Raw genomic sequence first — 27,410 nt, 5'->3', positions numbered from 1 at the left:
TCTTAAATATTTTCCCTCAGGCTTTGAACAAAATTGCAGCAAACTTCTCTGTAAGAACACGAGGTTCTAGTGAACGAAGCCAATTGACATTCTGAAATTAGAAGAAAAAAAAAAATTTCTAATAAACAAATTTAGATTTAAAAGAAAAAAAAAGGGATAACGATTTTTTAAATCTACTTTTAAAATAAACTCCAATAAATATTATCTCTAAAAAAAATGTTCACTAAATAAAAAAATAAAAACTTACCTTATAATTTTCTCTTCCCAGTCACGAATATTTTAGCCAAAAGTTATTCGTTCTTATTCTAATAAAAGCATAAATTTAAAAAAATAATATATATTACCTTAAGATAATGTTTAAATTGACTTAATCACACTTTTTAATCTGTAAAAAAATCAATCTGATTTATGCATCACTGTGTCATATCACGAATCCTTTCATTTGCTGATATATCTGCTTCACAATACCCTAATATTGGAGCATAATCTCTGTTCAACTGACACGATATTATGCTCGAATATAGGAATTGTTTAGCACAAAGTACACTAAATTCTAATTATTTTTCTTCAAAAATAAAGTTTAACAAATTGAAAATTTTGTCGCTGATGAAATTTTATATGCCACATTGAACGGTAAGCGAGCATAATGTCATTTTTAAAAACATGATGTTACATTCAGCTTACCGATAATGCAACATAACAATGAAAGTTGGAATAAATCAAAGGAAAAAATGAATTTAAAAAACTTTCTTACAGTTCTCTTCACATCTGAATCGTCCTAAGAACTAAACCACTAAGACGATTAATAAACTGAGACACTTCAAGTATTGAATTGAAATGCCTGATGACGAACTAAGATATAGGGTATTTATTTACATCCATGGAGAATATAACATTGTTATATTCTCCATGTTTACATCATTTAAGCCAATGTTAGACATAATAACGCCCGGAAATACGATAAAAGACTTATAGGTGATGATATATAATATGAGACATGAACATATGAAACATCAAAAATGTCCGCTATTTAAATCATTGCATTTTATTTACTTTTTTTAAAATCACTCCATTCTTAGAAATGATCGTAGTAATTATTTAGAATTGAGGCTCCAGACAAAAATCGCTCCAAAAAATTTTTCATCTCTTGAAAACTATTTTGTTATGTAAAATTAGATATTTAAAGGTGACGGAGACACTTTTTAAAGAAGGATGGAAGGTGAGGTGAGGCGAGGGGGACGTTAAAAGAACATAAATGTTTTTTAAGTTACAAAATTATTTATGCTCTTTCAACACTCCCCCCTCCTTTGCTTTCTTTAGCCACGTTCGGAAATTTACGATCAACGATTTCAGTAACATTCATTGATTTATCATATTTAATTGATACCATGTAATGTATGAAGAAATAGCAATTGCTATTAATAATATGTCTCCTTCGCCTTAAATTTATTATTTGTACCTTCAGAAATAACTCCAAATGCATAAAAAATTTTTTGGAGCAATTTTCGTTTGGAACCCCATTATTAAGTCATTACTATGATTGTTAATTTTATAAATTAATCGATTCTTCATTAAAATTTTATCCGTAAAAAATTTTTCTTTTAAAAGTAACGATAACGGTGAAGTATTATAATAATCGAAAATAAAAAATCAAATCTATTTCCATAAATTTTATCACATGTGATACTAAAAAAAATATTCTATCGCTGCGCAGATTGATGGTTGGTCTGTTTTTCCAACAGTCTGAGTATAATACAAATGTTGTGTCTACTGAAAAAGTATGTAAACAGAGCAAGATCAATCTCAAGCTGCAACAAAGTAACAATCTGTAAATGAAGGCAGTTTTATTTTTTAATTATAATGTGAAAAAAATTACTATCAATACCTAAACAGAAAAAATGTATATAATTATATTCATGTCTAATTATAATTAGACATGAATGGATGTTAAAAGATCTTATTTATTTTTAATGTAATTGTTGACAAGTTATTTAATTATAAAAAAATTGTGAATCATGTTTTAGAGCTAATTATCATCACTCTCAGATTATACATAAGAAGATTGGAACTGATGATGTGATGCGTGTAAAAATTAATACAATAACAATTTGTTTAATATTTAAATTTATTTAATAAACTTTGGAAATACTAATGTTATATTCAGTAATACTTGTTTACATAAATAAATAAACAAATAAGATGCAATTATTTTATTGTTTTTTCAATTTTAAATCGAAATCATATCATGAAATTGCGGTAAGTCGAATGAAAATATTTTGTTTTTATTGTAATACTTCATTGTATATTGGAACTTAAAAATTATGTATAAAAGAATTGTTTATTTTATTGAACAGAGCTCTGTTTCTGAATCATCTGTTCATTAAAACTCACAACACTCCAAAAAGTTATTTATTGAACTTCTTCTTGAGAATTAAACTAAGATATCTTAGTTGTACATTTTAAAATTGATCTTCAAAATATTTATATTGAATTTTTGAATTGATTATTGTGTTTACATAGATATTAATTTCAATATTTATTTTTAATTCATTATAAATTAATAAATAAATCTTTAAAGTCATCGGCATTTGGTAAGTCAATACGCAGTTATTTCAATTTCATACATCATTTTGATAAAATTCTCATTTCAATTGAAATATAATACAATAAAATTAAACAAAGCATTCATTAATTGCATATTTTTTAATTAAAATAACGATTAAATTTTGATTTTCAATTCATCTCTAACTAGGTAAATAGTCGACTCCATTAATACTTTATTTAAATTGATTTAAAATTATTTTATTTGTTGGAAATATGTTTGAAAAATATGTCTGATGGTTAAATTATTCTTACCTATGAACACTTACTGTTCTTAATTTTTGTATTATCTTAAATAATAAATATAAGACTATTGTTTCAGTATAACAATCACATTTTATTATTCATAATCATATTTCAGATCGAATTCGATTTTATCACGTTCTACCTGATCGCATTAAAGGTGTTTTAAGTAGCTATTGAATTACTATATAATATTTTCTAACCAGTTGGTTTAAATAACTGAGTTATATAAAAAAACTGAACGATAATGATTTTATGAGGGTTCAAAAAATTTTTAATACACTTTTATTAACTTCCCATTAGGAAGTTATTGTAATTGGGTCAATTAGTGAAATTTGAATTTTCATTAAATCTCCACGTTTTAAAATATTTGCAAGCATACTGACATATTTTTAGAATGATGTGTATGTATGTATGTATGTACGGACGTCAGCATTTTTTCGTTTTCGATATCTCAAGAACAAATTGAGATATCGACTTCAACCAAAATTAATTCGAAAGATATTATTATAAAGAAGACTTAAAAGAAATTTGAACGAATTCGATCGAGCCGTTTTTTTTTTAATAACAAAATAACTAATAAAAAAATGAAAAGATTAGCTATTTAAAATACTTTTAAGCCAAACAATAACAATTTCATTTGAAAATTAAGTCGATATTGACTAGACATTATTGTTCACAACCAAATATGACTCTTAACAATTACGCATTGTTTATAACAATATGAATTTGTTATAAACAATTCCTAATGGGAAGTTTGTCGTGTTAGCACAAAGTGGGCTCAGACCTATTTTTTGTTTATTTTATGCTAAAAATAAAAGTCATAAAAAAATATTTTACCATCGTAACAATATAGATTTTAGTGATGATAATGCTAATTCCATGATTAGAGAATTATTTTCATGATTACAAAAGAAGTGTTAATATAAAGAAACATAATAATTATAATATTATGTTGCAGCTCTAAATGAAATATATAATTTATTCAGCTCAAAACCACACAATTGTTTGATCACTAAAAAGAATAAGATTTATGAGTGACAGTTGGGACAGCGACTTTATAACGATAAATTTTTATTCAATAAATAATTTTGAAGTAATTCAAATCTTTTTTTTACAATCAATAAAAATATTCTATAACTTCATTGTTCAAATTTTTGGCGCTTCTGTAAAGTGTAATTGTAGAGGGCAGTAGTATCTAACTACCGGTAGAGTCCCGCAAAACCGAGTCTGGCAAGACAGCGCCATATTGCTCAATTCCTGCCTAAAGTCTCATAAGAACTTGAGAGACTTTAGTCCTGCCTAACTTCATCTTGCCAGACTCTATCTTAAAGGACTTTAACTACCGGCAGCCGTCGGTCGGTGTGCATGTTGTGCAAAGGTTAGGCACATAAGTGCAAATTTGTGTTGATTTTCGTACTAATAACTTTTAGAATACTGATTGATTTCATTGATTGTCAAAATGAGATATCGAACAGGATACTCAGTTTTGAAACTTATTGGAGAATATTCCAAGAAATATGGAAATTTGCCGGATCGATACATTAAACGTGCTATGGAGCAGGTATTCATACCTATTACACTTTTCATACTGATAGCGAATATTCCATGTGATATTTCTTTATTTAAATTATTTTTTTGACAAGTGTGATTAAACTTCATTAGACAAATAATATAATAGAATATGATTGATCATTACATACATTTATTATTAAAAGAGATAGAAAAAATGTTTTCTTCAATCTCTAAAATAATTTTACAACATTCTAGGTTTATTGGGAAGCTCCTAATGATAAACGTTATCTACCTACAAAAATACAGAGAAAAGAATGGATTTTTACAACAAACCGACCATGGACCAATGAATTTTATTTCGAAAATGCACCGGGAAAAAAAGTTAAAAAAGTTTGGGTTGAACCAATTTTACACTGGAGTTTTTTCAGAGGAGATAGAGTATGATCTATTAATTATTTTATTTTAAGAATTGTTCGATTAATTTGCATTATTAAATATTTAATAAATAATTTTTTAGGTTGAAATATTGGTTGGACGTGATAAAGGAAAACATGGTTTCGTTTCACAAATTTTCCAAGAAAGAAATTGGGTCACTGTAACTGGTCTCAATACCAAACTTATTATTCATGGTAAAACTAAAAATTTTCCAGGCATAGTTATGTTAGAAGAACAACCACTTCTGGTAACTACAGAAGTAGCTCTAGTAGATCCTAGTGATTTGTAAGTAATTATTTTGTTATTATAGTTTATTTTGATGAGCTCGACAGATATTTTTTCATCGATTCTTGTTTTATAGACAACCAACCGCTGTTGTATGGAGATATAATGATGAGGGAGAACAAGTTCGTGTTTCCAAGAGAACTGGAAGAATAATTCCAATTCCAATAAGTCATGAAGAAACGATTGATTATAAATCTCCTGAAGTTTATAGAGAAACGCCAAAGGATACACCGAAAAAAGTTGTTGAAGAAATCACGTTCAAGGTATATTTTATTTACAAAGTAATCAAAAATAAAAAATTCAACAATAACAAGTTTTACTGACGATTTAAAAAATGGATAAGTTTAGCTGCAATGTATTTATAGAAATTTTAAAATTTTAAGAAAATTAGATTGCCAATTATAGTATTTAATAGATATTTATTTGACAAATTTGGAATATCAGAGAACCTAAAGCATTTAAGTGATGAAAAAATACTCAAATTACTTTTTGGGTAATAATATTGCTACAACTAAGCTTATTTTTACACATTATAAAGAAATACACTCTTATTGGTATTCTTCACTACTATACTTTACTTGTCTTTTGAATATTTTTATATCATAAATATTCTGACAACAGTTCTATAACATATAATTTTTTAAAGCTTAAAAAGAGCAAAATTTTTCCTGAACATAAATATTAATTTTGGAAAGAAATCTCTAGGATATTATAAATATTCATCATTCTCAATAGATAGATTTTTTTTACATTAAATATTTTATGGTATTTAACACTAATTTATTCAAGCTCTTGATTTATTACTGAATTATAAATAATCTAAAATGTAAATAAAATTGTTATTTTTAGCCGGCATTGAAAACGTTCGAAATGGATATTATGGATAAAATGGGAATCAAGGAAGATCGAATTCCCGCCAAAACTTATTGGTATTAGAACCGTTCTACAATAACATGGGTAGATTTGTCTACTAAAAATTATTTCTAAGTTTATTAAGGTAATGATTGTGAAACATTTATGTATTAGTTAGAATTTAGAATTAAAATTTGTAAATAGGAACAAGTTGAAGAAGTAAAAATGACTTTTATTAAACAACATCAATACAATTTAATCTCATTAGAAGGTGAATATAAAATAATCCACTAAGAAAAGCATTTAAACATCATTTAGAGTAAGTATATGCGCGTCAACTTAAGTTAGCAGAAATTTTATTTTTTTAGCAAATTCGTTGATTTCGCCACATTTATCACAGCACGATAGTAAAACAAAACTCCAAACAAAAAAAAAACAATTGAAAATTAAAATTTAATTTAAATATTTATTTTTATTCCAATAATATATATCTATATTTATGTAAATAGTTTTTTATATTATCTTTGCATATTTTTATCAATCATTTTTTGCTTTTTACTCCTCATCTCTCGACTCGTGCTTGTTAATTGGCGTTTATATATACAATTTCACTAATTAGTTATTTCATTTTTTCATACTCTTTAAAAATTTTTCTAAAAATATTTTCGCAAAAATAATAATTATTGAGTCTACTAAAAGCCTTTTAATGCCTTAATGATATTGCACTGTCAATACACCGATAGAAAATTATCGATAGATATAAACTATCGTTTAGCAAAAAAAACTTTTATTTATATTTTTTTTTATATTCAATATAAGATATAAATCTTGTACGACGTATCTTCAATACGCCATTGGATTCACAGAGTGGTCAATGAAGACAATTATTAGCAATTTCTTTTACTTCATTACTAAGAATTGTTGCGCAAGCATCTTTCAGATGAGCAGTCTAAGTTATTACAGTGAATAATGATTGCAAGGCAAATTTCCCAGACATTAATCACTGTGAACCATTTGTTAATTCATATTGAAACGTTCTAGAAAAAGATATTTACAATAATTTGAATCGTAAAGCTAAACAGCTGTATTACTTGCTAATTTAACGCCTATGACAATTGACTACTATTCACGACGACTTAATGGCAGGGTGTCTGACTAGGAGATTCACTTCTCCATTGTGTAGCTTCTTCATGAGAGACCATGCTTCTATTCTTGACATACGCGTTACATCAGTTCCATTAACCTCAAGTAACTGATCTCCTGCTGTTAAGGCACCTGTTTTTTCAGCAGCACCGCCTGCAAAATTTTTTTCTTCTTTATTATCATTATATTCAGTGATATTCATTTAATCATTATAAATAATAAAATTCAAAAATCCCGTAAAATTAATGTATTATGATAATGATTCATTTAGTAAAAACTTTTAAAGTTAAAAGAATTAATTATTTAATATAAATTACCAGTAAATATTTTTTTAATGACTAATGGTCTGTCTCCAACCGGACTATCTCTGCCTCCTTCTAAACTGAATCCAAGTCCAGCTCCACCTTTATAAATTACAACTCGCGTTGGAGGACCCCATGCTGTATCATCAGCTCCATTGAGTGCAAGTCCTAATCAAAATATGAATATTTTATTTAATTATTGACTATAAATTACGGAAAACTGTAAATAGAGGTTTTTTGTATCTAGGACATTTGAAATTTTAACTAATTCACATGAGTTTTTTTGCTCTTCTTCTTTAAGAATCTATTTAAATATTCTATTTGAAAATAAATTATTTAAGTTATATGTTTACATTAAAAAATGGCAAAGAGTATTTTTTTCCAAATGGCAATGACTTTTATGTACAGATAGAAAATTAAAAATAAAATATGAATAATTTCTTACCTTCTACAACGGTTTCTACACTTTCAGTCCTCGTTTTGATTCTGTTTCCATCATCAATTCTTGCCCTGGACACAACCATGACAACCTCAGATCTGGGTTGTTTCAGAATAGCAAGGCTTTCTTTATGACTAAGTCCCCGAGTGCTTTTTCCATTAATACTAAGAATTCTATCGCCACGCTGTACTCTACCGTCTTTATCAGCAATAGAGTGTGCTAGAACTCTATGCACTGTAATCTCTTTAGCTTCACAATCTACTCCACCAGCTAATGTAATGCCCACACTTCCAGTAGGGTTATCTTTATGGAGAAGAACAACAACAACTTCATGAGGACCTTTACTATCTTCTAAACTGGCCTCTTCAACTAGTTGAGCCAATTCCTGTTGAGATATTAAACTAGTACTGCTTGCAAGTGAGCTAATACTTCCAAATTGTTCTCCAAAATATTTTTCAGCATCATTTTCTCCATTAACTCCATTAACTGGTCTTGGATCTTCAACATTACTGTCTAAACTTGAAAATCGCTGGTGTTGATTTGAAGCATTGTTTGAGTAATGATTTACTAAGTAATCTGATTTATCTATTGCTTTTTTCATATCTGTCACGCTGGCACTTCGTCTTCCAAGAGGTTTTTGGAGTGGGATCTTTGAATTTCTAGATCTTTCAGTAATACTACCATTCTCTTCTATACTTTCATTCATCTTTGATCTTCCATATGTTGGAATTTTGGACACAAAAGTTTTTTCTTCAGCTAAAAATTCATTTGCCTTTGAACTTGACCTCATAGAAATCTTAGAATCACGCGAATAAGCATTTTCTTGATATTTTCCCGAAAAAAATTGAGATTCATGATGAATTTGAGGATCTATTTTTCCAGTTAAAATATCTTCTAGACTCATTTGATTCTTAGATCGAAAAATAGCTTCGTCTTCGAAATTAATGGGTGCTCTTGAGCGTGTCTTTGTAGTTAGAGTAGCTAGAAGATCATCATTTTGAGTTTTTATTGACTTGATACTTTCACTCTCAACAGATTCATTATAACCATTACCATTTGAACTCTTAGATTCATTCACAATTGAACATGATTCTATTTGGGAAGAGTGAGCATCCTTTTCTGAATGAAAATCATTCCCATTTGTTTGATTGGAATTTTTTCCTAACAATGCTTTAGCTTCCGCACGAACCCACATTTTGAGGTCATTAGAAGATGTTATAATATCAGACTTAAGCGGTAGTTTAATTGACGACGATTTATCAATTTCTTTGATATCGTCATAGTTATCAATCATATCAACATACGCTACCTTAATGTTGCTATTATTGGATAAATTTTCATTACTATTCATTCTTTCGTACATACATTTACCATTTTTCTCTCCGAAAGTAGTAGCCTCTTCATCATCAGTAAACTTTCTTTGAATTAATGGCGATCCACTTAAATTTTGTCCACTTCTACATCTAGCACTGGCTAAGATATTTTTTCTATTAATTGCTTCAACACTTTGCGGTTTCAAGACTCTTTTCGACAAAGACTCAGCACTTGCTTGTGAACCAGAGGTCAAAGTTGACGAAGTACTGTAATTAGTTTCAGTACTACTTGATCGTTTTAATGTTTGTCGCTGAGGAATAGCTGAATATCGTGAATTATATTCCGAAGGTGGAGATCTAGAACTTGAATTTGTACCACTGCTACTGTCACTAAATGATCGGTTGGATCCGCCATATTTTTCTGATGAGTATGACAATGGTTTTGACATGAATTGTGACCTTTCGTTGAGTAAATGATTCCTTGATGGTATTTCGGTGATTAATGACATTGGATAAGATCTCTCTGATGAGACATTCGATCTCTCTGATGGTACTGGTGATGCAGGGGGACTAAATCCTCGTGAAATACTGCTTTGTGAGCTGCTAACAGCTGAATCATTATCAGAATCATCATAATCACCTCGAGGTTTTTTTTGACCAATTCTGGGTCGGCTTCGTAAATTTTCTGGTGAAGAGCTGGATGGAACGAACTCAAAGCTATAGTCTGAGCGTGTAGGACTGCAGATACTTTCAAGACTCTTCGGTGCTTCAGTAGAAATACTTGTTGATGGAGGACTCGTCTGCTGAGTTGGCGTTGAAGGATTGGTAGAAGTTGTAGAATTGGCAGTTGGGGCATTAGATGAAGTACTGCTTATGTTAGTGGTTCCACAGACTGTGAGACTCTTACGTTTGAAGGCGGGTGAATATTTAGGAAGAATTTGTGGAGTTGGCATTTTAAACGATGTCGTTTTCACTGGAACACTTGAAGTACTTATATTACTGGCCAAGGAAGATTGAGAGCCCCACTTATCTTGGATGTTGACCTTCGGCATCTACATAAAATTCATTATTAATTAGCTAGAGTTATATTAGACTTAAAACTATTATAATAAAATTATTCTAAAATGTATACATTTTTTTTTATTCTATTGGAAATTTAAAAATTTATTAAGGATTTTATTGAACAGAAAAAGTGTAAAATTTTTTGAGATTAATAATTTATGAGTGATATTTCTAGCAAGCAAATAAAGCACTTTAAAAAGTATGGGAAGTAAAGATAACACTTTTTCCAATTTTGACACTTAAACCATGTCATGTATATTTATTTTGAAATAAAAACAGATCATCTATTGAAAATATACTCCAAGTAGTCATGACAGGTGGTCATTATTTCTCTGAATATTATGAAAAAATTTTTAAGAAAAGTAAGTTTAGGACTTTTTTAAACATCCCAATATTATTAACACTGATGATAATGCAGAAATTTCAAAACAAATATTTCGTGAAATTCCAAAAGCAATAAAAAAAATTTGTTTCGAACTTATTTACATGCATCAATAATATCAAAAGAAAACAACGGTCTCCAGTCAATATTTTTTCTGTCCGTTTCTTTTGTTGTAAAAATATTTAACCAAGAACAAAGAAGAGATATATTACACATAAATAATTAATACATCTATATCAATAATAAATTTATAGAGACAAAGCATGGATGAATTGACCAATTACCTGTTGTACAAGAATAGAATCTCTAGATTTGATCTCCGGTAAATCAATGATGGGTTTATCAACAAGAACGGCATCTTTCTCTGGAATAACAAGTCCTCTCAATTTTGAAATACTTTTTCTCCTTTGTTCTATCAATTGATTCAGACTTGTTCTTCTCATATCCTCACTCGTACGTTTAAACGTGGACGCAACAGAATTAGCTCTGGAGATTTGACCATTGTTAATTGGTGAGAGTTCACCGTTAGAACAAACTCCTCCTGAGAAACTTGTTGCTCTCGTTAAAGACATTGTCGTTTTCGTGACTGGAACTCCATCTTCTTTCTTATCAGATAAAGACAACGTGCTAGAAGAGATTGGTGTTTTTATTCCATTCCCAACTGGCTTAATGTCAGCAAAAAAGCTTGAATTTGATGATTTCTGGGTTGTTGACTCAGAGTTAGATGTAACATTTCTTAAGTTAAAAGTAGATTTATTATTGAACTCTTCTAAAGGTGTCGATCGTACTGGAACTGGCGGTCGATCAACATATTTTTCATAAAGGAAATCAGATTTATTATTTGATGAAGACTCTGTTAAGTCACAAGAGCTGATTGTACGGTCTGAAAATACTTTCGATTTGTCCTTTTGACTGCAGCTTTTCTCCTCGCTAAAGAAATCTTCTGAGGACTTGTACTTGGAGAGTCGTCTGTTAAAGTTTGTCACGATACTCGTGATCGGATTGGCTGGAAAGAGTGGCGCCTCAAGATTGCTCTGAGATGAAAACATAGCGATTTTATCCCTCACCGATTTCTCGGATTTATCGTCTTGACGTCGACAATCTCCGTTGAGCGAAAACTTCCGCGATGAACTGTCAGTTGACATGCTCCTACCGAGTGGAACAGGTTTCTCCATCTTTGGTGGATCTGTCAGAGGCAAAGGTGGAGGAGGACAATCGACATAATCTTTTTCAGAAGTATCGATCTCGATTTTCGAATCTTTAGTGTAATAATCAGCAATCTCAATCTTTCTTTCTGTCAACACAAGCATTGGACTACTACTGTTTGACTTGTTGTTATTGTTATTATTATTGCTAAAGTTACTTAAGTATGTATTAGTAGGATTTAAATTTCTCCGTTCAACATCTGGTAAAGTCTCAACTACTTCAGTTGTAGTGATTGTCATTTCCTTGACACTAGGAATAATATACTGAGAAATTCGACTTTCTGTTTGAAAACTGGTGCTTTTTTTGTAACTGTAACCTCCACTTTCGTTGTCAGATGTCAAAGTACTATTGCGTGATGACTCTAACACTTGGTACTGCTGTGAAGTAACGCTAAATTCTTGATAAGCTGCGGGAAACTCGTCCCCATCTGGGGGCAGGCGTTGACCGCCTCCACAGTTGTCCATCCTACCATTTACCGTATCTGTAAAAATTAAGAAAAAATTCGTGAGTTAATATCATCATAGGATATCAATTCTAGACATTTTTATTCCTAACTTGAATGTCTTTAATGTCCAAGTAATTGCAAGAAGTTGTTCTTTTATCGTTAATGTTATTTTTAATTGAAATACGATAATTATTGATGATAATTTCATTACTTGATGAAATAATTATCTTTATTATGACAATGTTATTGATAAATTGATGATTTTTAATTGATACTTAAATATAAATAAATTTGTGATTAAAGTGGTTCATAAAAATTTGGATTATCTTTTTAATTTTATGTTACTTTTTGGGGGAAGGAAATAAAATGGTCTTAAATTGTTACATATTCATTATTGCAACATGAAGTAATAATATGGAAATTAGAAAAGGAAACATTGCTTGATATGCACAGATTGATTTTCAAAAAAAATATACTCTTTTTTAGAGCAGGTCACGAACCCGGATCCTTCTGGCTGCACACTAGGTGCTCTTACCAATTAAGCTATCTCGCATTTAAATATTTCTTTTCTACTAAACACCTACATATATTGTTCAATGACCCTCCACCGCCCTTTTTATAATAATGTATGCTTTAATTTTTTAAATTTATAAATAAATTAAAATGAAGTGTTACATGCTAACTAGATTGGATAAGGATCCTTGATGGTTATGAATTTATTGCACTGACCTAATGACAAAGGGGTAGAATAGTATTGTTTAAATTTTATCTCTTTCTTAAATGTCCTTTTGCTAATTATTTGATTCGTGAGACTGAGAAGAACTTTCTGAAGAACACTAGGGATATGTTTATTTTCTTCTTCAAAAAATCTTCACTCGTTCCTTCAATTTTTTCTAGACTTTTACGTGGTGTAATTGAATTTAAAAATACACTGACAAATCATTCTTTACTTGAGCTTTGTCTTTTAATTTTTTGTTACAAATTTTTCAAAGTTTACTAAATGTTTATCACAAAGTTCATCTCAATCTCACGAGACGAACATTCACTCAAAAGAAGATTTAATGAACATCCGAGGTTCAGAATTATTTATACCCAAGAAAAAAGAATTATTCAAAATTGAAATACAATAAATAGTTAAAAAACAGTAAATGAATTTTTGTTTTGATTAGAATTCCATAAAAGATTTAGCCAATTGAGTGATGAAGTACATTGTAAATTGTATTCTTGAGAAAAATAAATAGCAATCTATTGATCAATTTCAATTAGTCATACGGAAATTATGAAGTAACAAAAGCAGATAGCATATTATTCTTATCAATAAATTATCAGCAATTACTCAGACATGAATGATGATTTTCAATTAGCTACACTAGTGGTTCTTAATAAAAATAATGAACATCTTTTGAAAGGCAGCTAACAATATAACTCATGATTTTCTTTGCTATGACTATTTCATTTTTCCCTTAGGTTCTCTCGAACTATATAAGTACATCATATACCGATATGAATTATTTGTGTAATCTATCTAAAAGTTTCTTATTTAGTACTTGAATTATTACTGGTATCATGGGTGGAATGTTACTATGGAAATAAAAAAGTCAAATAGTGAACGACTCCAGCAGTTGGTCGTCGCAATAAGTTGTATGATAACGTCACCACTGCGATATTTTATATTTATCTCAGGTTGACAATATTCCGATTGGTTCGTGGCATTCACTGGCCTGTTGCATTAAGGATTTTATCAACATTCATCGGTTTCTCAATCGAGGGTAGTTGCTTACGGTATATGGCTATAACCTCGCGTCAAATTCGTATATGATCATGATTAGTCATTGTCAGAATAACATGTTGGGAGTATAAAAAAGTAACTGATGTTTTTTTCTGTATTATTAAGATTTTAATCGATATATGAAATCTGAATTTAAATCTTTAATCGAATAACTGTAAATACCTTTAATCAGTTGGGCTGCATAAAAAATTATATTTACAATTTTTTAAAGATCCTTCTGGTAAAATTTCATCATGCTATTTATTGATGCATTAATATATATAAACATGGTTATGATTTGAAAATAATAATCTTCGTAAAACTGGCTAGATGTGAAGAACAATAATAGATTCTAAACTTTCTTGAATTACATCAGTTAAATTTCTTTAAATATTTGGAGTTAACTTAATATTTACTGGTTAATCAGTAACTCTATTTATTTATTAACAAATTGATATTATCCTTGTGATGATAATTATACTTTCTTGAAAAAAATCAGCGAAAATTACTGTAAATGAACATTCATTCATTGATAATTAATGTCAAGTCTGCCGCTAATTATTGACTAATTATGAATGAATCAGTGAATACCAATTCTTTTGATTCTTTAAGTGAAATTTTATTAATTCTCAGTGATGTCATTGACTCACAATTAACATTATAGTTATTTATATTTAAAAAATATTATTAAAAAATTATTGTATTCAGAAAATTTACCAGTCAATTCATAATATTAGTAAATAATTATTAATTGAGAGTAATTATTATTAGTTCATTTTGAGCATGAATTATAACTGTGTTTAAGAATTTATAGACTTTAGTAATTAAACTAAAAATAAGAATCGTAACTCAGTAGCAAGGGTTAATGTTAGAAGAGATTCTAATCAATAGAAAATGAAAGTGTTGTATTTAAATAGCAAATATAGTAATCAAACATTTAACACCTTTTTTCTCTTTAAACAATAAACATAATCTAGTTCATGGATTGTTTTATCACGAAATATTTTTTTCTGACATTTTATTAGTATATTATCTAATTAAATAAAATAAACATGAACTATTTAACTCTTTCAATGATTTTATTGTCGCACTAGATCTGTTAGAACTAACTGTCCTTTAGTTATCGAGGAATTTATTATGGTTGAAATACAATTTACTGATTTGTTGAATGTTTTTTATGTAAATTTATGAAAGCAGAATTTATTTATGACGTTCTAGTTACAATATAAAATCTAGACAATTGAAAAAACATTTACTACAAATTTATTTTTGAATAAATATTTGTTTCTATAAGGCACAAATAAGTTCAAAAAAATTATACAAGTTGTAATGTTGGATTATTTTTTTTTTCTTTAATGAAAAAATAATTTCTCATAATGTGCACATCACGAACATCATAATAATAATGTCTATTGTTTTAATTTGCAATTTTTGATAATTTGCTTCAAGTAAGAAAACAATGTAATTGCTTGTTAAGAGCTTAAAAAAATATTCTTTTATAGCAATTGTGGAGGGTAATAATACAAAATTTGCAGTAAGATAATAGTTATAACTATAATTTGGAGGAAAAATAATAAACAAATATAAATTCCAATTACAAATAAGTGCAAGTAAGTTAATACACTCTGAAAAGAGACATGAAAAATATAATTACAATTTTTTAATGAATTGCATCTTCAAGGTTTGTCTTCATCTTATTAAAGTAAAAGTATTTTTTTAAATTATAGATTACAAAGGAAAAAAATATTATTAATTTTTTTTTACTTTTTATTTATTCTGATAAAAAATTGCCAGTACGAAGAAAATTTAGCTTATTTTTAGCTCAACATTAAACAAAGACAAGCTATATTGGCCCAATATTGGATCAAGAATGGGTCCAGAGTGTGTCAATCTTTGTTCCTACCAGGATATCAACAAATAACTGTACATGGAGAAAAATATCGAAGAAAAATTACCCAATTTGAGATAAAAATTACTTATAAAAATAATAATTTTTAATCTATATGCTAAATTACCTCATTAATAGGATTATTTGTGCTCAATATTTTTAAGTATAGTTAATAGTTCGTTAGAAAGTAATTTATTAAAATTAATCAATTAGATTAAGTTTAATAATCATTTTCATACAAAAAAAATCGATGAGAAAAAAAAATGTCTATTTTCTTTAAAATAATGAATTCAAAAATAAATTGAAAAGATTTTCTTTCCATTACAAACAATGTCCTAAGCTAACTACGAATAAAAAATAAAACAACTCAAATAAATGATAAACAATGTTTTGACTTGAATGAGGCAAAAAAAATAGCACAGTAAAAAACTTAGAAATAACTTTTTCAAGTTCAATCAATTTAATTAATTGAATTCTTGTTCAAAATAATTATTTTCTCTGTGTGTATATACCACATATCGATGATCCAACGGCTTATCTCAGCTCAGTGAATTTTAATGTAAAAAAGTTGTCGGTTAGCTTATGCTGAAGGTCTGGCAAGTATGTCTCTCGTTTGCGATGAAATGACTGTGATGGTTGAAGGAACGTACACATAGTCTCACGGTCGAGGTAAGTACGACGAGTATTGGTCTAGGAATGTTAGCGATTTCCGATTTGTCGGGAACATTGTAAAAACCAAGACTCTACATACATGTCAAATTGTCATTCTTTGCAACTAACATTAAACTTTACATTCATTTCGACGGAAACCATCTTTCACAAGTGGATCCATGCAAAAAAACAACTGAGTCAATATCTGACGACAATTTTTATTTCACCAAGTGGCAATATAATACTTTTACGCGCAAGGACGGACATTTCTCAATATTTTATCTTTAAATAAATATGTTGCTTTTGAATATGTTGAATTATACATTTTTTCAAGAATAATTCAATAGGCATTCCTCAATGAATCACTTTTAGTTCAATGCTTTTTGTTTTAACTCGTAAAAAAATTTTTTTAGTGCTTTGAAATTTTATCATAATTAACATTTTTTATGATTAATGTATTAATTTTTACAGCATACATAATAATAAATAATAAAACATAAATATATAATTTCAATAGATTTAACAGACAGATTTAAGCATTTATTATTAGCAATATAATTCAATGGCATCTAATGAATATTCAATGTTGATATTAATAAATTAAATCACATCAACTATAAACATTCTATTGTTTTTTATTGAATATTTTACTGCATAGGTACAATAAATTTTTTTCCATTCATTTAGAAGATAGATTACTGATCCAATAAAATTATAAATGACTTTGAAAAAAATACTTTTTCATTATAGTTTGCACTAAATTATTATACATCGTTCGATAATTGAATAAATTTAAATATTATTTTTTAGTAAAGTTAATAATTAATTGTAAATATTTTATGTCAAATTTCGTTGATGTTCGTAACTTTCTCTTTTTATTATTAATATATTTTCACTATTATTTGTTCTAAAAAATGCTCCATACCTAATAAAGAAAAAATAATATATTAGAGTTAGTGGATAGATTATATCTTATCTAATATCATTTAAATTCACGATTTTTCAAAGTAGAAAAATATGATTCATTGTTTATATAGTGGCAGATTTCGAAAGCAGTAAGAATATTAAAATGATAAGTATTAACAGAAAATTTTATAACTCAAGAATTTATTACCCTTAAAAATAATTCTCCAAGTCTGGGAAAGGAATAATAATTGCTATTAATGAAATACTGAGCTCATTTACGTTATCTTAACAATTTTTTTCCATCATAAAAAAGCATGATTTATTTTCATTTGGAAGGTATGAGACTTTGAAGAGTAGCTAAAGAAGTGCGACAGGTTTACAGACGTAAACTGATAATAGTGAAATAGTTTGCCATAACTTCCGACTAGCATTCCTTTGAGGTTACCTTGACTTTATATGTGTAATTTTAAACTTATAGAAATATGTAACATATGTAAAATTATATATATATATTTATTTTATCTACTGCTTTCAATATTATTATTTCCATATTTTATGAATATTGCTAATTTATTTATTAAATGTCAGTTCAATTAATTTTCTCTTTATTTATTTGACATCTTTAAAATTTCTACGTCACAGTACGTGGTGCTACATTACCATATGTCATGGTTTTCATTACTTTTACTAACATACTGTTATTATTATGCAAACGCATGTATTTATATTATTATGATTTTTTTTTCAACGATAAAATTGAACTAAAATCTGTTCCTAAGGAAAATACATAATTTTTTTGATCACTTTAACAAGAATTTTTAACACAAAAAAAATTTATTTATCGAAAATCACATTCCTGTTTAATCTCCATAATTTCCATAAATTATCAGCTCATTCACTAGTCTATTTATTAGTCTTATTAGATATTAATTACTACATTTTAATAGCTATATTACCACATAGCAATCATTCAAGTCAAATACCGGTCATTTGAAATTATTTAATCATTCAAGTATTCATGATAAAAAGCCATTAAAATAATCTCTGCCAATTTAGTGAATATTTTTGGTTTATCCAAATTTTTTTATTACACTGATAATATTACTTTCGATTGAGACAAAATTTTTAACACAAGAGATTGGTATTTTTATTCATTAAATTAAGATTAAATCTTTACTAGTGATAATCAGTACCATTGAAACGTTACCCAGCATTTTATTATTACAAATAAAGTGATGTCAAAATTCTTTAAATTGGATGAGCTGTCTTTATCTAATATAATAGCTACTCTTTATTACTAAATAATACACATAATTACAAGATAAGTGAAATCTAAATTATTTAGTTATTCCGGAATTGAATGCAATGAAAAATTTTCAACATTAAAATATGTCATCAAATATTCCTATTTAAAATAATTAAAGTTAGTGATAATTTAATTTATCGTGTATACTTCTTAATTTAATACTTTATTTTATTGTTAACTTTGACTAAATTTATTTTTAAAAAAAATCCTGAAATGTAATACATTTTCCTTATGAATTAATTTTTACATCCAAATATTTTTTTTTGTGTGAAAATTCGAAACCAGAATTGAAAAGAAATGAAATAAATCCACTTTCATATTTATTGTAAAAAATGATACCAATTGTATTTTTATTAGCTATATAAACTACATGAAATTACTGAATTTTATCTAAAGCTTAAGAAAATGAAAAAGAAAAAAAATTTTAATACGAATATTTAAAAAGCATGTACCTGAGATAAAATGCTAATGTAACAAAAATACTGTTCCTTCTTTTTATGGATAATATCACAAAAAAAGTACATAAAACTGGAATAAAATAAAATAATCAGTCAGTAATATCACAGAAAATCACTCGAAGAATATTTAAAATGATAATAAAAGTCTATAAACTTGCACAGTCGACACTCAAACAAAACTTGGTATTCATGACTTAGCAACTGAGGCAGTCGACTGGGAGGCTGTGGTTCGACTGAACGACATTGCTAGTCGAAAGCAGCTTCCGTGGTTAATACTGAGACCGGTACAGAGGAGGGATAAACCCTGGAACAACGTGTCGCTAAACCGCCACGCCGTCGTCTGTTCACAACGTCGTGTGCCGACTTTACTTGGAGGATAGACGCCGGAGAATGGTCGCTAATGGTCCCCTGACTTTTTCATTATATAGCATAAGAATTAATATCATCCGGCCAACAGTTCTAATAGCGTTGATAATAGCTCATATATCTGTAATTGAATATACCCTAGTAGAGATGAAATCTAAGCAAGAACAAGGTAATACCTGGTATATAGCTAAATACAATATTAATGCAGTTCTTTAAGTTATTGGAACAAAGTGTACATAAAGAGAATAAAGTGATATATTGTTTTTTTTTGTTTCAATTCTTGAAATCGACACTAATTATGTTTAAATGGGTGATTTTATTGCTAACTTTATTTGAAAATTTATAGTGTTTACTTTTCAAGCTTGGGGTTTTTGAAGTAACCTTCGATTTTGATTGAGTACTTCATAAATTTTCTTGAAGGTAACAAATTTTTTTAATTTATTTTCCCAATGTGTCGTATTTTATACCGAATAAGAAATTCTTTGAAATACAATAAGGAAATTGAAGTTGGAAATTTTTTTTCTAATATAATTAAAAAAGTTGGAAGTTTTTCATCTGAATGATAGAAATAAGTATTTGGACAGTTTAAGTTAACAAGTATGTATCAACTCATTTTCTATTATTTAATACTCTGAAAACTTTATTCCACGAATTGTTTGTTTTTCAACAGAAAGAAGTCTTAATTTTGGTAACATTTCTCAAAAGACTAGCTTTGAATACTGATACCAATGCCAATAGTTGACTTTTAAACTTACTGGTCTTCTATTAATTCTCAAGTCTTTTTGAATAATTTAAATAAATAAAAAAAAAGTTTGGTATTAATAATTTTAATAAATGGAGTAAATTTTGGTTCTATTTTTTAGTGAATCTATGGATCATTGGGGATTGATGACCATTCACCGATTTGCAGGATTTTTCACTCATTCATTAGGGAATTAATTGTTTGAAGCCACCTTACTCACTTTGATTTCACATCTATCAGCAATTACCAAAAATTTACGAAATATCTAACAGGTAATAATTACATCCAGTGTCTTATTAATGAACTAGTGACTACTTATCATTCTTTGGTGCTAAGTCAACTACTAATTCAATTAATCATAGAGTAGGTACTGAAAATCAGTGATTTAGAATCATTTTTGTTGATTTATTTTAAGAAATTTATGCACATATTGCTATTTTTATGCCCAATTGATAATACTTGAATTTAATATTATTTAAAACTTGAATTATGAAAACACTTCAGCACTCAGAGACATTTCAGTCCCTTCAACTTGAAAGCGTCTACTATTTAGGTGTTATTGATGCCTTTTAATACTTTTTGTTTACCTCGATACAAACAATCAAGATTTATTATCGACAAAGTAATTCTAGCTTGATTGAAATGACTAATTTATAAAAAATTAAGTTTCCAATGTATTCATTATCTAACTAGGAACGGTAAAACTTTCAATATCATCTTGCACATCAATGAAAAATCAGCTATCACTGAAACAAGTCAACAAGCATTCATTGACTGACAGTGAGTCATTTTGAGTGCAGTTGATTGGACTGCAAACTTGATGTTTTTCAACATGACATTCTCCAATTAATATGTCACACTCAACGGATTAATTAAAACAGTTTAGCAAATAACATAAATGGATTGGTAAAGAGAAAGAATCTTTACTCTTTATTTTTAACGTTTCTAATCTCCAACTTTTTGCCTTCCTTTATTTGAGAAAATCATGTTCAAACTCGACACAGGTTAATTAAAATTGCTTTGGACTACTAGAAAGACGTCTATTGACCTTGCTAAAGAATTTCCGGTTAGTATAATAGCAAGTTGGAGACTCGTTATACGACAACCATTTAGAGATTAAGATGAGAATCCCGTTGAGTGTAGAGATGGCTCGTGAATTTGTCGTTGAAGGTAGAGAGATATTTTATACAAAAAAAAACAACAATAATTTTGGAAAAAACTGCAGATTTATATGACCTATCTTAATGTTTAAGATCAAATATATATCTCTTGGAGCACAAACATCATGATCTAACATTCTTTCCCTAGATACCATGATATTATCTACAGAAAAACAACCTTTATTAACTGTGAAAGAGACAAAAGTGAAGTCTTTTTTAATGATTGTCTCAAATTATAATTTTTACTTCAACAATTAATTGTTAAACAAATAAAAAAAAAAACAAATAATCATTTGTTCATAAAAAATTCTTTAAATTGTTTTAATTTATTTTAATACAATAATAAATTAATAATTAATTACAATTGTTACTAAAAAAAAACTATTCGCGGTTAAATAATTTTTTTAATTGATGAAAATTTTATGGTATGCATTTTTCACTTAATTAATATTCACTCTACATTTATATAATTAGAAGAATTTCTATTCATTATTATTTTTTCCTCAGTTTGTGATACTTTGAATCTTTTCCTCATAAATAACATATGAAAAACTTTAAAAAACAATTTTTTGAATTCCACTCGAATAAAGGCAATCCATAAAAGATAAGACTGAAAGCTTTGTTACCGTAATCAGACCGCGGTATTACAGCACACTCTGATTCACGCAATTACATCATGCACCTTTTCTATCTTTACCTACAATTTTTATGCTCATTTTATGATCTAATGTTTTCCTGAGTACTGTCATAAATAATTGAAATGTCATCATATTGACAAGTCATCAAACATTAATTGTATGAAAAAAAAATTAAAATATAAACAATCATAGTTCTTTTTTTTCTATTTCATTCATATAGTATTTACATATCATGATAAAGGACCATAGAGGAAAGGAAATAAGAGAAAGAATATAAAAAATCATTGACATAGCATAAATTAACGAGTATTAATGAATTTTAGAAGAGGCAAAGCAAACCAGTTTCTACCGCAAATTATCTGAGGAAGTAATAAATTTTAATTATCACCGAATAACAGTCAAGAGGATTTCTTAAAAATTATATTTTTTAATATCATTCAGCTTATATTGCATCTATATTTCTTATCAAAAATGATCTTAATAAATTGATGCAATTAATTGTGCATTAATAAATATGACAAATTTCTCACAAATGTGTATATAAATATTACGTAAAAATTCATTACTGTAACTGTTTACATTTTTTTGTAACTGCTTTTTTCGTTATTAACATTCATTTCATGTAAATTATGTTGGAATTTTATTCTCCGCTGATTCATCTTACTCTTTCATCAAAAATTGTGTTAAAAATGTTATTAAAGTATTTTAAAATTAGGCTTAATAAATTTGGGATTTGAGTTAATTTTTTTTTTAAATTATTTCTCTTTAAAAAATTGCATTAAAAATTTAATAAGTCGAAAAATAGTTAAATAATTTAATATTAACATTTATTTTTTAAAATATATAGATATAAAATTTGCTCCAGATTGAAAATGGGAGAATTGTATTTTTAAAATTACTCCTAGTTCAGTAAGATTAAGGAGAATTTAATAATATTGTAAAATATATGTGCATTTTATGTTTTTACATTTACAGTTGACGAATTAGCTTATAGCAACGCACGATTGATTTGTTTACTTTTAATTTTTGACTGAGACTTGAGCTGGTCAGCCGTTTGCCCTACCATAAAGATTTTCCTATTGATTTAATAAACGTTTTGATTGTTTTATAGTTGATTTCTGACTTATTGTTTCTTTTTATTTTAGAAAATAATTTTTTTTGTCGATAATGCGTCGAAGTCCTAAGAATCAAAAGTACATATACCGTCGATTGAACCTCGATTTATTGAAATTCGACTCTAACTTTGTGTTTGAATTACACAGTCTATTCCGATTTTGACGTAATGTTAATTAAAACAAATTGTCGTCAGTAGTTAATAATACTTTAAATATCGACAATTATTTTTGAATTGATTGTGATATCAACGTCGATTTATCGTCAAAATAGCTTTAAATTTTTCACAAATACAACGCCAAATTAATCCACCATGAATATAATTAAAACAACTTCCAAGTACGAAAAAAAAATGATTAGAATAAAACGATTCATTTATCTCATTTCCTTCTCTCTCGTAATTCTTCATAAAACCATGAAATAACTCCAACTAAAATAAAGAAAAAAAAATAATTCTATATAGTAAAATTTGAACTTTATAAATAATCATAAAAGTGTGTATTAATTCATTAATAAAAACCATTACCTTTAAAATATTTTTTCAGATTTACTCATCAAGAATGCTACTTGCCAAATTATTTTCGGCACTTATCTCATCAGTAGATTCCTTTCTTCAATTATACTTCATTAAATAATTACCATAACAGTAATATTGCATCATAATAATGCTGAATATTAATCAAAATTGTAATTTTCTCAACAATCCTGATTGTTATGCAAAACATCATAAGCATCAGTAATTCTATTTATAATAAACATGAGTCTTGTTTGCTGATTAAAAAAAGGCATAAATTTTTAACGAAGTGAAAACATCCAATAATCCTTTAATAACACGTTAGAATGCTTGGAAAGATTAAACTAACTCGAAACATTAAATCTGTAGCACGCTATAAGGAGTTTGCAAGAAGAGTTTTGATCTAGTTCAAAAGTTTCCTGCATAGCAGCTCAACTCGTGATGTATCTAAATCATGAATCTCAATGTGAAGTTCGTACAGCAGGATTGAGGGCGAAGTATACTAATCGTAAACTTTCACCACAACAGTGCATAGATAACTGAACGTTTGAAGGCCAATGTGGAGGCGCGGTTTAAATATCTAGGGCTGTTTCATTTGTGGGATGCTTTTAACACCTTATTTCCTTTAGATGCTGGATGAATATCGGATTCCTCAAGAGACCTATGAAGTTAACACGTTTATATCTGTCTTGAGAAAGCTCTTTGTAACGATCTGGATACTTTTCTGCCAACGTAAAAGTGCAAAATCACGAGCTGCACCTTTCTTTTCTATATCAACACATTTACACAGAGAATAGCTAAGTATTGTATGCAAGAATTCTAGTAAACTTTATCCATTTTTTTGACTTTGTAATAGGAGTGAATACCTAGTGGGGTTGGATTACATTTATAGCAGATAATAAATAGATAATTAGCTGCTCTCGTGGTAGATTAATTTTATTCATTAAGGGAAAATAATCAATATTTTCTTGTAGATTATCATTAAATTATGTTATTAATATGATCTATAAGATTTTCAACTTGAAATCGTTTTTTTTACTGCAAAAAGCTATTTATTTAGAACTGAAGATGATCTTAAGCACACAAGAGTTTATTGATAATTTTGAATTACCCATTTCATGGTTTATTTAATAAACTTCATCATAAATTCTAGTTCATAAAATGACTAAAGCACCTAACTTCCATGGAATATTTTTGCTAGCCTAATAGATTATTATTGTTTATTTTTTTTTGTTTTCAATATTGAAATCAATTTTATTTTATTCGAGAATTAATTTTAAAGTAAGACATATAGACATGACTTATTTAAAACAACTAATTTATATATGTCACCTTGATTGCCGTAAATAAACTGTCTTAATTTTGCGTTAAAAATGATTATTTACGATATCTCGAACGGAAAAATATATTATAGATATGTAAAAGTATGTGGATCTTTGCGCACGCGATTTTTTTTTATGTCTCTAACTCTCTCACTCGAGTACTATCGTTTTACATACGGCCGACCAAAATCTGTCAAACCACTGTAGTTTTTTAATCTCGGATATTTTCCTCATTCTTCAACCAATTGTCCTTATTTCGTTTGATAGTTCAAGTTCAGTAATAATCGCATAAAAAATCATTTTCTAGCTATGACTTTATGACAAGTGCATCTGCCATGACACCTCAGATTGCTTGAATAATAAAAGCAACACCTAACGTACTAGAAATAAGTAGTAGTTACACTTTCAAACAAATGTTTACAAATAAAATTTAGAGTGCTAGTTCAATAAAGTTCATAAAAATTCCAGTAAAAATTACATCGTTATTACTAGGATTTCTTCACAGTGTAGATTTATTATAGTAGGTTAGGTAAATTTACTGAAAGTTCAATGGAAATAACCTCGATATTTTTATTACGTATTTAAAGTAAAAATATCAAGATTATTTTCCTTAGCGCAAAGTTATTTGTTGGCTCATCCAAATGAGATAACAATTGATCCTTTCAGTATTCTCATATATCGATATTAACTTTAAAAAACGAATCTTGTGCATGGCTCGCCTTTACCACCCACAGTTGGTATTCGTGGGTGTGAGCAAACCCCATCAACAGCTAATATCGATGTGAGTACGTTGACCCAAGCAAAAAAATAAAAAACGGAAAAAGGGCGACAACCAAACAGAAAAAAAGTGAAAAAATGAAGAAGAAAGATTTGAGAAATGAAAAGTAAAAATGCATTTACTCTTATCTGTGATCTTATCCGTCGTCTCCGGATCCTTTGAAATTCGGCTCATGCGCTCGATCTCATCTTGCACTACAACATACAAAATCAGGTTTTTCTTTAGTTGAAAATTCAAGGTATTTTTTTTCTTTTTCTTACTTTATTTAAAATTTATTTCAATAAATAAGTCAAGATTGTGCAGTATAAAAAGTAATCAAAAGAAGAAAAAACGTATTACCGTAAGAATAATGAATTATTATTACCAGGAAGAAATATTGTTCCTTAAAAAAATATATAGATTGAAGATGAAAATTTATGAAGTTAATATTAATTATAATACGAGATATAATGTTTCTAATTATGTAAATTACAGGTAAATTTTTGACAAATGAATTTTAATTTAGTTGGAAAAATTGAACCTTGTATTATGAATTAAACGCAATTTTTATAAACCAATCCAAAAATTATAATTTTTTTTCGATTAATGCAATTAATTTTTAACCAAATTTAAAAAATGGCGAATAAACAAAGTATTATGAACATTTATAAAATATTCAAACTAAAGTAACATTTAATCAAAAATAAGTAAATTTTTTATTACTTTCTAAAGATGCCGTCATTTTACTGAAAATATGACGGTAATTTTTATCGAAAATTCTTTTTAGCGCAAGATTAAAAAAAATTTTGTTAGATGATTTGGCAGAAAATCTGTCTTAATAAGTAGAGTAAAAACAAATATGACAACATTTGTCTCAAGTATAATAGCAAAGACGATTGAAGTAAAAAAACAATACTAGAGGATATAATTAATTGGAGAAATGGTTCTACTGTTAATATTATATATAGTGGACACAGCTGCGTGATTGACTCCAGTTGACCTGATCATTATTGAATGCCTGTTGCGAATACGTATAATCACCAATTAGTGATGCACACACGATTGTGTATACGCACGTTTCCGCCTGGTATGTGCATCGTGTGTTTTCTCAGCCAAGGTCAAATTTATATACAAGACAATTGAACGTATGTAAACGTGCACGATTTCTCTTATTCAATCGATCTTCATTTATAATAATCAATAACTAATAGCCAATAATAATCAGTAGTCAGTTATTATTATCATCATCAGCAGTTGTATAATTAATAAGCAATAATAATAACAATTGAAGTGGAAATTTTCCGAGAAAGAGACATTTAGCCGAAGAGAAAAGGGAAGAAGAATAAGGATAAAGAAGAACAAGAGAGTGCATGGACTCTCTTAGGCTATAAGAGATTGGGAGCGGGTGGCCTTGAGCAGGTCATCACCTCCGGCTGCAGTGATGCTGGCCACAGTGCACACGCTGGACCATCTTAACTTCTTACTCTTCCAGTACTGCAGCCCCTTCTCTTTACACCGAGGCCAGTGTCTTCCTACTCTCTTGTTGCTCACTCTCTGCACTTTTATAAAAGCTCCCTCTGCTTAACCGCAAAAATAAT

At 28.1% G+C, this 27,410-nt stretch overlaps 2 protein-coding genes across 2 annotated transcripts in view; one reads left to right on the top strand and one right to left on the bottom strand.

Moving 5' to 3' along the window:
* The first annotated feature begins 4,186 nt into the window (after window positions 1-4,186).
* On the top strand, window positions 4,187-6,166 carry mRpL24 (mitochondrial ribosomal protein L24). Its single transcript, XM_035091901.1, has 5 exons — window positions 4,187-4,408; window positions 4,615-4,797; window positions 4,877-5,079; window positions 5,156-5,342; window positions 5,929-6,166. Exons 1-5 carry the CDS (start codon window positions 4,307-4,309, stop codon window positions 6,013-6,015), a joined length of 762 nt encoding a protein of 253 aa, XP_034947792.1. The 5' UTR covers window positions 4,187-4,306; the 3' UTR covers window positions 6,016-6,166.
* A 217-nt stretch (window positions 6,167-6,383) lies between these two features.
* The window catches only part of bbg (big bang), a 60,372-nt gene continuing 39,345 nt past the window's right edge, over window positions 6,384-27,410 (bottom strand). The window contains exons 6-10 of the mRNA XM_035091900.1: window positions 25,956-26,027; window positions 10,857-12,259; window positions 7,822-10,180; window positions 7,392-7,544; window positions 6,384-7,227 (exon numbers count right to left, since the gene is read on the bottom strand). Of these exons, the coding sequence (XP_034947791.1) occupies window positions 7,058-7,227; window positions 7,392-7,544; window positions 7,822-10,180; window positions 10,857-12,259; window positions 25,956-26,027 (4,157 nt within the window). The 3' untranslated portion in view covers window positions 6,384-7,057. The remainder of the gene's footprint in view (window positions 7,228-7,391; window positions 7,545-7,821; window positions 10,181-10,856; window positions 12,260-25,955; window positions 26,028-27,410) is intronic.

The sequence above is a fragment of the Chelonus insularis genome, unplaced genomic scaffold (assembly GCF_013357705.1).
Source record: "Chelonus insularis isolate UGA/USDA-ARS -01 unplaced genomic scaffold, ASM1335770v1 contig_89_pilon, whole genome shotgun sequence".
NCBI classification, from domain to species: domain Eukaryota; kingdom Metazoa; phylum Arthropoda; class Insecta; order Hymenoptera; family Braconidae; genus Chelonus; species Chelonus insularis.
The sequence above is the reverse complement of the archived record's forward strand: the minus strand, read 5'-3'. Positions and strand labels throughout refer to the sequence as shown.